The 13,575-nt window shown below is 36.0% G+C and overlaps 1 protein-coding gene across 1 annotated transcript; it reads right to left on the reverse strand.

Moving 5' to 3' along the window:
* LOC109835046 lies at window positions 811-3,111 on the reverse strand. The gene is made up of 5 exons (XM_020403045.1): window positions 2,975-3,111; window positions 1,993-2,470; window positions 1,841-1,905; window positions 1,449-1,729; window positions 811-1,013 (listed from the first exon to the last, which is right to left on the reverse strand). The coding sequence occupies exons 1-5, from the start codon at window positions 3,109-3,111 to the stop codon at window positions 811-813; spliced, it is 1,164 nt and encodes a 387-aa protein (XP_020258634.1).

A 13,575-nucleotide genomic window follows, 5' to 3' on the forward strand; every position in this document is an offset into this window, starting at 1 on the left:
CAGATATTCGGATCGTCAACGAGAAGCAAACTCGACGCAAGCATTCGAGGGAGGCATCTCATCGCTACCGTGAAGAACCCAGAATTAAACAAAGGAGAGAATCAAATTCATTCTCTTCTCTTTTGTAATCAGGAATTCAAATTGTAATCGAGAGTTGAGAGAATTGTAATCATTCTTTTTCTAAACAGTTAGAGAGAATAAAATCAAGTACAATTCTTTTCTTATTTTCTTGTTACAAAATTTCCCACAAACATAGATCCACTTGACAAGATCTATAGGATTGTACTTCAAATAAGCCTGTGTGGGACTGACGAACCTCCAACGGGCGTCCATTGTCCATGTTCTCGTGGGACTGACGAACCTCCAACGGGCGTCCATTGTCCATGTTCTCCTTGAGGGCAATTTCAGCTTTGGGGCAAAGAACTTGATTCCAACTTTCAGCCATGACTCGTCGCTCATTCATGCGCACCATGATCTGTTTACGAATATGCTCTATCAGTTGGAGTATCCGTAGAAGCCTTGCCTCATGAATCCATTTGTTGAATGACTCTGCAACATTTGATGTAACGTGACCATATCTAAACATAGACAGTGTTAGTTCTATCTACTTCTATTAGTTATATGTAAGGTAATCAAATGAAATATTACTTGCCTAACTCCAGGAAAAAACGCATTGGCCCAGTTTTCTGGAGCATAGTTCATCACAATATTGTATGCACGCTCGTCAATTAGTCTGATGTCGTCCATATAATCATTCTATTCTGCTCTAGTATATTTGTAACAGGCAGATTGCAGTAGATTACCCAAGATCTAAGAATCCTTTGACTTGAATCCCAAATCCTTCAACTTTGTTCTGAAGTTCTCGACCAGATGCAGCACACAGCGAGAGTATATAGAATCAGGAAAAAATTCTCTAACTGCTTCTCTGATCCCTTTATCTGCATCTGAAATTATCACTAGCTTATGTGGAGGGTTGTATGGATCTGACCTTTCATAGAGAATGGACCACAGACCTACAAAGAGTATTGGTTAACAGCCCTTAAAGTTAACTACGAAGGAGATAGAATTATAATAGCGATATTAGAACTAGATTTCTGAAGTGTTAGTTCTGTCAGGTGTTGTGTTAGTTCTATTGTTTGTTTTGTTAGTTCTATTGTCTGTTGTGTTAGTTCTGTACAGTGTCATGTTAGTTCTAATGTGCAGAGTGTTAGTACTATTGTCTGTTGTGTTAGTTCTGTTATTGATAGTATTAGTTCTATTGTCTGTTGTGTTAGTTCTAATATTGATAGTGTTAGTCCTAGTGTCTGGCGTGGTAGTTCTGTCCACCTAAGTTTTAGATCTAATGTGCAGCGTGATAGTTCTATTTGTTCATTTTTAATAGCTGCATTTGATTGTAGTGTGTTAGTTCTATTTTTGTTGGCACCATCATGTATAATGTTGGAACTAACCTTGTAGGAACCACTTCCAGTTAACATTATTTTCTTGATCACAGATACAATAGGCCAATGGAAATATCCCCTGATTACCATCATATGTTACGGCGCTTAATAGTATACCTTTGAATCGATCTTTCAGAAAGGTTCCATCCAAAAATATAAGTGGTCTGCAACCTTGTAAAAAACCATTTATGCAGGCCGCATAGCAGATGAATATCCTTGTAAACCTACCCTCGTCTTGTTCAACATGAATGTAGCTTCCCGGATTTGTCTTCTTAACCTCGTCTACATACCTAGATAATTGAAGATTAAGCGTTAGTTTCAACATTATAAAGTTATGAGACTTATAGCGTCATATAAATGAAAACAACAGCAACTTGTGTATATATGATCTTATGATTTACCATCTCAATTGATCGTAGGACTCATAAGCATCACCATATAATCGCTCTTGAGCTCTTTCTTTACACTACCAAATCTTACTATATTCAACCCTAATCCCATATGAACTTAGAAACTCCTTCTGAACGTCAATAGGTCGTATATCCGGACGTACCTTCAACGTGGGTTGTAATTGGGTAGCAATGAAATGACGAGAGGCTCTAGATTGACCTGCATTATTAGCATGTTGTCCACAGTTGTGAATGTCCACGAACCTTTTTATTTCAAGTCTATTTTCATTTTTCGGCGGAGAGGCAAATAACATCCATGGGCAATTTTTGGCTACCTTAAACCGGCAAAAAACTCGAATACGCTTTGGTTCATTCTTCACAAACTCATATTCGAATTTTTTGGCCATGGAGTAGTATAGCAAGGCCAATCTTAACTCCTTCGCACTTTCAAAACGTTGCCCCTCCCCAGTTAACGCAGTGTGCCACCAAGCAGGAATCCTCTCAGATCTGCTAATCATGTCATCAATCATCATAACATTATCTCTTGAAGGAATGTCATTGGGATTCTTATCTGCAACAGTTGTGGACGACAACTCCGGCGGGCCACAGTCTATACTTTTCGAGTTTAGACTTCTGGAAGCGCTACAAATATTAACAACAGGAAAATAGTTAATCATAAACTACACAAATAAAAGTGTTGATAGGGGTCTAACATGCTTTAGAGTAGCTCTACCCCATATGGAACTGGTGATAGAACTAACATACAATCGTGTAGAAGTAACAAAATAGCTACTAGAACTAACAGAAACCCCTATATGTATTAATAGAACTAACATGCATGCAATCGTGTAGAACTAAGATGCATGCAATCGTGTAGAACTAACAAAATAGCCATTAGAACTAACAAAATAGCGATTAGAACTAACAAAATAGCCATTAGAACTAACAAAATAGCGATTAGAACTAACAAAATAGCCATTAGAACTAACAAAAACCCGTTCAGCAACAACACGTTGATTAGAACTAACAGGTCAACGATTACAACTAACATATTGTTGAAATGCATCTGAAATCCAGTTTAACATTCAACATAGACAAAAAGAAGACGATTAGCACTAGCGTTCGTTTACTTCGCAGTTAACCTACATGTCTTGTGGGACTTGCTCTTTGCAAGGTTGGACTCGCTCATTGCAGTGTATATTCTGCAAATCATCAGCTTCTTTAAAAGCTTTCATGTGAACCTCTTTTAGTCCAAGATTGTGGCAATGCTCCACCATAGACATCATGTCCCCCTCGTTCTCAATAGGAAATTTCTAGCTTCCAGCTGTTTCATCTTTGTCTGACAGAATTAATTACTCATATGGAATACCTAACCTCTCTGCCACATCAAATTTGAGATCCAGGATGGTGGTTGAGGAGTTAATCTTCAAAAATACCGCTTTATACCCCGAAGAGACAATGCAAATGATGTCCTTCTCAGCCATTTTGAAGAGAAGGTAAGATTAATGGCGCGAGTAAAGGAGAGAATTTTGGTCTGAGGAGAAGTAATGGATAACTAAATAGTTATTGCTCATGATGGGAAAAAAAGGGGGAAATTTCCCTCCATTTCTTCTATCTTATCGCATTAAAGAGGAGTGTCTACTGTTAAGAGACGGCGCCTCGTCTGGGGAAGAAGGAGAAGGGCAGTATCGCCTTTTTTGAAAAAATACAATCTGCTTTTGTACAACGCTGACGTGGAGGGGGCTTAAAATATTAGTCTTCACTTTTAGGGGCTAATACACATGGGCCGAAATACGAGGGGGCTTGTCACATGAAGTTCCTACTTTTGGGGCCTGGACACAATTTTCCCAACTTATAAATGTTTTGACAAATTTTCTTTGTGATCATGTATATAAGAAAGATGTGTCCATTATTTACATTGATACAAAATATCCTTTTTAGTGAACATCTTTGCCTAACCACTTTGCTTAGAGATTTCTTTTGGCAATTTAAGCATGTTTGTCATTTGAATCATGTATTTGCTCAATCATTTTTTGTTAAAATGATACTTTATGCTTTTCCATGAACTCTCATTCGGACTCTCTTTTGGTATCATTTTTATTGTCTTTCTTGGATTCATGGATTTTCATGAACAATATTTTGGTTTTCATAAGTTTTCATGAACTTATACTTTGTTTTTATGTTTTGAGACATCATTCTCATAATAATGTATTTATATATTATGGTTTGATAAGTTATGAATTTTCTTTTGGATTTATTGACAAATCATTTGATTCTTGATTTTTGATTTTTAAACCTTTGATTTTTATTTTTGGGATTTTTTTGATATATATCCTATGGATATATATTTATGTTTTAGACTCTTGTGACTCTATTCTTAATGATACATATATGTGATCACTTGGCCTTCTTTAATGTGAGTTGTGTTTAGGATATTCTATATCCATGCTTACTCACATTTATTTGTCATGCTCATCATTGCATACTTTCCATATGGCAGTTTGATAGGGGGAGTCATCATTATATCTATTTTTGTTTATACTCACCTGTGCATAAATGCAGGGAAGCTTTGCTCATGTTTTCCCCTTTTTGATGTTGTCAAAGTGTGAGAAAAGGTGGTTTATTGGTTTATTCTATGGTTTCATGTGTAATTCATATTTAATGTTTTTTATATATTTTATAAATTATTTGTCATTATCAAAAAGGGGAAGATTGTTGGCCCTTTTGTTTTGATGATGATTTTTCAAACAATTTATAACTAATTTGTTTCCTAATGGTTGTCGTTTGTTTATTTTTTTTTTTCAAGATATCTATATATGATGAAAAACCATTCATATCAGAGTTAAAGATTCAAGATCAAGCTTTGTGCGCAACCACTTAGGTATATTAGTAGTTTTATAACGTATATTGTGTGAATATATTTCAAGCTCAATATATATATATACACACACATAATTTTGATTTTTAATACAAAATGAGTTTATTTGAGAAAGATATACAATATTGGTTTATTAATCTTGCTTACAATACATTCATGTTTTATAACGTTTAAAAAAACATCTCATAAAGTTTCCACATGTCCTTACATGTCAAACTTTATTTTCAAGATTCATCAAAAACATGTATTATGTATATTTTTGCCAAACGTTGAGTTTTCACAAATACGAGGTCTTTTTTGCAAAATTTCTTTTCAAACAAGTTTGTTATTATATTTGAAATTTTTTCCAAAGTTTCATATTTTTAGAAATTTATTTACTATTTTTTAGAGACCCTAGAAATTCGTTTTTAAAAATTAAAACAGGCTGAAAATTTGTTATCAGTCGACTGATTCAAAGGATCAGTCGATGAATCAGTCGACTGACGAAACTGGCCAGAATCATCAAAAAGTCTCTGCTTTTACGATTAACATTCTATCAGTCGACTGATGACCCTTCTGTCGACTGATTAGCTCTTCAGTCGACCGATAGGCTGCAAACCGCTTACAACGGTCAGCTCATCAGTCGACTGACTAACTCCGTCAGTCGACTGATAAGCTTCCAACGGCTAGTTTTGTACAGTTTCCAGATTTCTCGGTTTTTGAACATTTTTGTTTGTTTCTTTGGGTTTTGACTGATGTTTGAGTGGTTATAAATACCCTATTGCATTTAACTCTTTCGTCCATCAAGAAAATTGTTTAATCAAGTTTTAGAAGAGTTTAGTTTGTGTTTAAGCATTATTTTAAGTTTCGTTTCAAAAGAGAAGTTTTACACAAGAAGAGGCTTTTGATTTCAACTGAGGAATTCATCCTCATCATCATATCTACAGCTCCTTGTGCTTATAGAGAAGATTTCTAACTCTTTTATCTAGCTTATTTATTATTTGATTTTCATATTCGTATCTTAGCTAGTTTTATTTGAGTTAGAATTTTATTGTTCTCATTTATCACTCATACCTCAATTGAGCTTTTAATATTATTCATTCAATATGTTGTTGGATAGTGGTGAGTGATGTTGTGAGAGTGAGGTTCATTGTGTTCTCATTCATTATTAGAGAACTAATTATTGTATTTGAGCTTTATTTGTGAGTATCACTTTGTAATACACATTTACACCGAGAGGAGTGTGCGGTGAGGACGTAAGTCGATTCCAAGAGAAGTGACATCGGTAGTAAAGCCTAGTGAGAGGTAGTAAAGCCGAGCATTTGAGGGAGATGATACGTGAGGATCAACACTTGAGGTTGTAGTTTGTGTATGTACATTGTGAGAGGTTTGTAGAATTTTCAGTGAACTAGATAACCGAGTGTGTAGATAAGTTTCGGCTTTCAAACCGGGTGTGTCGATATAGTGGAGATCTTCTCGAGGCGAGGAGTGGAGACGTAGGTCAAGGGTTGACCAAACTCCGTGATCATATCTTGTGTTTGAGTTTGCTTTATGTATATTTTTTTGTGCTTATAATTTATATTCTTGCTCATAACTCATTCATATGTATATTTATTTTGTGCTTGTTATTTACATTCTTGCTCATAACTCATTCATATATCTTTTACAATACTTAATTAATCAAGAAAGTTTTTAATTGGCATAAAATCGGAATTAGATTAGCATTGACCCTATTCACCCACCTCCCCCCTCTAGAGTCTAACACCCTCTCCCAAGGGATCAAGATGCCCGTAGTTTATACAAATAGCCTCAAAATGCCTCAGCAAGCACAAATCCGCAACAAGCTTCTACAATAATCGAACTTGTTGCTGGGGACCAACTTCGTGAGCATATCTACTTGATTGTCTTTTGTTTGGAACTTCACGAGCTCCACATCCCCATCTTCAAGAACATCATGGACAAAGTGATAACGAACGTCAATGTGCTTCGTCCTTGCATGGAAAACCTAATTTTTTTGCCAAATAGTTAGCACTCATATTATCACAATGAATGATGACGGATCACTACAAAACACCAAGATCTTCCAAAAGTCCTTGAAGCTAAATCACATCCTTAATAGCAGCCGTAATCGCTATATACTTTTCCTCCGTCGTCGACAAAGCAACTGTAGACTGCAATGTGAATCTCCAACACACCGTCGCACGGATCAAAGTGAACACATCCCCCATCGTAGGTCGGTGCTTATCCAAATCTCCAGCGTTGTCTGAATCAACATAACCAATACACAGCTGCCCACCACTTGTGTCCCGCTGAAACACCAAACCAACGTTGAGAGTACCTCGAATGTACCTCAAAATCCACCTCACGGTATCCTAATGACCCGAACTCGTATCGTGCATGTATCGTGAAACAATGCTAACTACTTGTGACAAATCTTCCTATGCATAGCCCTTCGATTCCAATCTAACTTTGAACCTCACCGCTCTTAATGCCCTCCTTCTTAGTATACACTCATTTGCAACAAATTACCTTCTGCCCCTTTGGAAGCTCGACAGCTCCTATGTGTCGTTCTTTTGAAAAGACTTCATCTCCTCCTGCATAGCTTCCTGCCAGAGCCTTACTGAATGTAGTAAGAATCAACTCATTAACACTCTATAGCGGAAGTGTATATGTATACCTCGCTGGCAACTATATGTCTCTCCTGGGTCTTCGAACCACAATGGAATTCTGAACCTGAGTCATCGGTCCCTGATCCTGCTCTGCTAAACCTGTATACTCCAAATCATCATTATGCTCGCCTAGCATCACCTCAGTCGGCACTCTAATAGATACGGTCCCATCTGGACACTATAGAGCTGCATCAATTTCTACCATTTACGATGTCTCCTTTGTCGGGGTGCTCTCCACCTGATGAGAGCTGAAAGGCTTCAAGAGCGAAGCCTCATCAAAAGTGACGTCTCTACTCAGCATAATCTTCTTATCAACTGGGTCCTAAAGCTTGTATCCTTTAACACCACGCTTGAATCCCATAAATAATGGCATTGCTAGCTCGATGTTTTAATTTATTAGTCTTTACATGATAAAATGCAGGGCACCCAAATACCTTAAGCTGATCATAGTCGTGTGCTGGCTCTCCCAACCACATCTTCATAGGGGTCTTCCCCTCAATCGTAGATGAAGGCAGCCTATTAATGAGGTGGCTCGCATATGAAAGTGTCTCAGCCCAAAAAATCTTCTCCAAACCACTCTGCGATAATAAATATTGGACATTCTCCAGTAAAGACCGATTCAACCTCTTTGCCACCCTATTCTGGTGTAACGTATGACTAACTGTGAAGTACCTCTCTATGCCATCGTCTCGACGTAGCTACTGAAAGGGATCTGAAGTATACTCTCCACCATTGTCTGATCTTAACGTCTTGATCTTTCTCCCTATCTATAGTTCTAATCTCATCTTCCACTCTGCAAATATCTCTAGGACTTCACTCTTATACTTCATGGTGTACACCCAACAATGTCTAGAGTAGTCATCCATAAACTTGACAAACCAATGTCGACCATCAAGTGATGCTGTCTTGGTGGGACCCTAAATATCTGTGTGCACGTAGTCCAAGATGTCGATTGTCCTATGAATAACTGTCTCGAACTTCATTTTAGTCTTCTTGCTAAGAACACATTGCTCACAGAATTTAATCTTTCCACTCTTGGCTCTTTTCAATAGCCCATGTTTGCACAATGCCTGCGGTAACTTTTCACATGTGTGCCTCAATCTGTAGTGCCAAAGTTTACTCGCATCTGCCTCTAAAACTGTTGAAGCAACCTAGCTAATCTCAGTACTTTCCTTCAGATAATAAAGATTCCTACTACGGACTGTCTTCATCACTACCAAAGATACCTTAGTAACTTTTACTACAGCGTTCTCAAAAGTTACCTTGAATCTTTTTGCCTCCAAAGATCCAATGGAAATAAGATTTTTTTCAGTTAAGGAACAAACCTTACTTCACTCAACTCTCGAACAACTCCATTGTGCATCCGAATCCTGATGGTACCTATCTCATGAATATCATAGGATTAATCATTTCCCATGACCACTACACCCTTATCAAGCTTCTCAAAAGATGCAAGTCAATCTCTCCAGGGAGTCACATGATAAGTAGAACCAGAATCCAGCATTCAATCTGATGCATCAGCATGGTTAACCTCTAGAGTAATCAATAGAGAAAAGCATGAATCATCTGAATCATCACCACCTTTAGTGACATTCACCTCGCTGTCCTTCGGCCCCTTCTTCTTGCTATTCTCCTTCTCTTTGAGCTTCGGGCAATATCTCATCTAATGTCCTTATTCTCTGTAAAAGGCACACTGATTCTTTGAAATTTGGTAGTGACCTCTAGACTTTGACTTGCCTCGATTATTACATCTTGGATATGGACTCCTTCCTCTCGTCGACAAGGTCTCTCCTGAAGTGCTAGCTCTGGAAGACTCTTTATCCTTACTCCTCAAGTTGAAATTTGTCAACGCGTTAGTCACTTCAATATAGGTGATGAAAGATCTACCGTTTAACAAAGTGAGCACGAAGGTATCATACTACTCATCGGGTAAGGAGCCTAACAAAATAATCACCTTGAACTCATTCGATATCTTCTCATCCATATTCGCCAAGTCCGACAACAAATTTGTGTAGTTATTCACATGATCTGTAAGTGAGGTACCCCTGGACATCTGGAATCTGAACAATCTTCGCAGCAAGTGCAAACGGTTCTCAACACTCTTCGTAAGATACTTGTTATTGAGAATCTCTCACATCTTCATCACAGACGTCACACCGATAACATCGTACTTCAACTCTTATTCCAAACAAGATCTAGTCACCCCACATGCATTTTCATTCATCTTGTCCCATATCGCCTCATCATACTTCGGTTGCCTCTCATGAGTCACAATAGTCTCTTCCAAATTTTGACCATTCAATGCATCTTGCACATCACTCATCCACAATCCAAAGTTGATCTTGCTGTCATACTTCATAACACTGATCTTCATTCTGAAGTACAACCCAAACTGTACTCATTGTAGCCTTGCTATTTTCACCACTATCTCCTGCCATTGCTTGCTAACTCTGAATTGTAGAGGAAAGATTCAAACTTGATAGATTTGTGAAATTACCCGACTTGAACCCTAGATTGGATTCCAAACAAACTCCCAACCACATGAGGAAGGTGAAATCTCCAACGGCAATTCCGCAATGCTATCTCCACCGAAGCTTAGAACTCCAAATTTTAAGCTTCCAACACTGAATTTCTTCCACCCAAAAAACCCTAAGTCTGAAACCCTAGAACTCTGATGCTAATTGTTGCGTGTCGGCAGAAACATGTGTACAAACCAAACGAGTCATTGAAAAATGAGAGGAGAACAACTAACGAGTGCAATTCACAAAAGAATGGCCAAAATCACACACAAACACAAAGATTTATATGGTTCGGTAAATTGCTTACGTCCACGGGGAGAGGATGGGGAGATTTTACTATATGGAGGAAAAAACAACGAGTTACAACTCACACAAACTCTCAAAATAACCCTAACCAATAATCTCTCACTCCCTCACAACAATCTCCCTCTCAAAGTGCTCAAACAAATCCAAATTCTATGATAAAAACCCTAACAAAACGTGTTTCTTTTTAATCAAAACCCAAACTAAAATAGGCTAGGAATAAGATTTACTCATTTTACCCGCTATCAGTTGACTGATAGGGTNTGTTTATTGGTCGACTGATCAAATGCATCAGTCGACTGTCCCGAAACTCCTATAATTTCCTTGCGATCGAATCGGTCGATTGATCGAATCGGTCAACTGATCAAATTGGTTGACTGATCAGACCCAATCAATCAACCGATGAGCCTCCTCCTGTGCACGTCTTGTTTTTCTTTGCCATTTTTCAACAGCTCATCCTCAATGTCGCTATCGATATATGGTGTTAGGAAATTTAAAATGTATACAAAGAATAGGCAAAAGAAAAGTAAAATACAGTCTGAGCCTCACTAGTGAACAGATATAGTGAAGCCTTATTAAATCTGAGATGCAAGCTTAGAGGAGAATGATTGGATTACTACGAATTTTTATTAAAAATACAAATATATGGCGAAATATATAAAATAAAAGTGATAAACTATATAAATTCTTATAATTAAACACCAAGAGAAATCAACTAGGGATACACAAAATTTTATAGTGGTTCGGATATCAATCCTATGTCCACTCTTTCTCATCGTGAAAAGGCCTCCTCACTATGCAAAAAGTTTATTTGAATCACAAATCCGATTCAGTACCTTTACAAGACAGTATCCTACAATCTACCAGAAAATAGTCGTCTAATCTTAACTCCCACAATGAATAACTCCTAACCCGAGCTAGTCCCAACCCTCAATTCAACAAGCTGTGTGAAAAAATACATACATATAGATTAAAAAATCATATGTGAACTTATAAGACATAATCAAGCATATATACCAAAAGAATAATATCATTTGGATCAAACTTGTAAAAGCGTATACATAGGCATATCCAATTTTTTTTAATTTCTTTAAAGAAACCAAAAAGGAAAAAAATTTGTTTTGTTTTTTACATCTAAAAAATAGGAAAAGAAAAAAATTGAGAAACAACATAAAAATAAAAAATAAAAAATATATGTACATATAACAAGAGGTGTCATAGAATATACCTTTACTTACCCCTTTGATAAGACTTGCTAAAATAATTGTTTATGCAAGTTGTGGCTTTGCAATAAATCCGCGATTGTATAATGAAGCCCTTTTTACATGCATTGGCAACTTCTCATCCTATTCTTCTTATTGGTTAAGCTAAGAAATTGATACATGACTTCTGAATATGCATTGAGCAACTAAAATGGATGATGCATAGCTCCTTAGCCTTCATGAGAACCTACAGAAAAGCAGAAAGATGTGATTTAGGTATATATAGGTCTATCTTGTGTAGTAATTATGCCTTTAGGTACCTAAATTTGCTTAACTAGTTTGACTCTATATTGCATATGATAATTCATTGAAATATGACTTATTCTACCACATTAAGTACAAATAGTAGAAGATGCATTAGAAATGAGTGAAAAAAAAGTTAAATTGTTTCCTTTGACAAAAGAAGATTGAAACATTTTATGTTTTTTTGAATATGAAAACTCAAGTCTAGTTTTAGTTTTTACAATTTGTTGATGGGAAATGACCATATTTAAGCCTTTATCACCCAATAAAAAAATTTCATGACCTTTTCAAAATTAATATTTTTAGAATTTAATTGTTCATTTCCAAAAACCATAATAGTGCACTTAGTTTCAAACTTTCTTTTTTCAAAAGACAGCTCATATAGAAGCTCATTTATCCTAGCAACTAATAATTTATTTTCACATAATTTTTTAGTTAGTTGCTTGGATAAATTAGAATTCATGTACTATATATGGAATATTATATGCATTCAAAAGAGATTTTCACTTGTGTTTTTAGATGTATTCAATTCTTAAGAGAAATTTTTAATTTTATCACCCAACAATTTATTACCCTTATTTAAACTTGAATTCATCTTTTTATAACAATTGTATTTTTTTACAAGTTTTCAAATTAACCTAATATTTAATTATATTTATAATATAAATCATCATATGTAGGGTATACCTTACAATCGGAGTTCTCATGTCCGGTTACATCTAAATTACTATATTTAGCCATAAGAAAACAATGTGTTCTTTTGTTATCATCGCTCGAGCTACTCTCTGACTCATCCATGTAGTTACTTTGAAATATTTGCCCTTCCCTTTATAGTCCTTTTTATCAGCAGGCAATTCTTCCTTAAGTGACTGGGTTTCCTACACCGAAAATAAGATGGCTTAATATCATAATGACTAAAATTATATTTATTTATTTTGCTTGTGTAATGATCCTGTTTGTTTTACAAGAATTTCTGACCATATTTTGATTTGAGGAAGAATTTGAAGCCTTTAATAATTTGATCCATATGGTTATCTTTCTCACTCTTAGAACTTGAGCTCACACCCTGTTTGCCTTGACCTTCGATTTTTCTCTTTTCGCTTTCAAAGCTAATGACCTTTTCTTATAACTATTTTTTGAATCGTTTTCTCTTTCTTTCAAATGCACTTCATATGTAAACAGATTCCTTACAATATTCTGAAGATATATTTAGTTTAGAAATATTTTACTTTTCTTTAATAGCCATTAACGTTGGTTCCCAATCTCTAAAAAGAGAATGAAAATTTTTACTTAAAAACTCTTTATTATCATATTCTTTTTTCCAAAGCTTTTAATTTGTTCACAATGTCCATGAATGGGTGAACATGTCCTGAATACTCTCTAAGGCCTTCATCTTGAAATTCTCATAAGTACTCACGAGCATTGTAAGTTTCACCTCTTTCACCTATAAAGTTTGTTCATGCATAACTTCCAACATATTCTAAATTTAATGCATAATAGTACAATTTGTCACATGTTAAACTCTTTATCAGTTAAAGAGTTATAAAGAGCATTCACATCGTTTGCATTTAAAGAATAAAGTTTTTTGTCACCAGAGAACCACTTATCTCTAGGAGTGACAATGATGGTTTTAGCTACAATGGTCGTAGGTTCACTATAGCTAGTCTCAACAATACTCCAAATGTCAAAATCAACGAACAATAAAAAGACTTACATACGCTTCCAATAAGTGTAATTTATCCCATCAAAAAGTGGGGGTCAATTAACTCTGTGCCACTCAGGAAAATCCATTACGGCGATCAATCTAGACAACTCTACCCTAGGTTGTAAATCCTAAAGATTGCATAATGAGACTTTGATACCACTTGTTGGATATAAAATGCAAGCCTAGAGA

This window comes from Asparagus officinalis, chromosome 3 (genome assembly GCF_001876935.1).
Source record: "Asparagus officinalis chromosome 3, Aspof.V1, whole genome shotgun sequence".
In the NCBI taxonomy this organism is placed as follows: Eukaryota; Viridiplantae; Streptophyta; class Magnoliopsida; order Asparagales; family Asparagaceae; genus Asparagus; species Asparagus officinalis.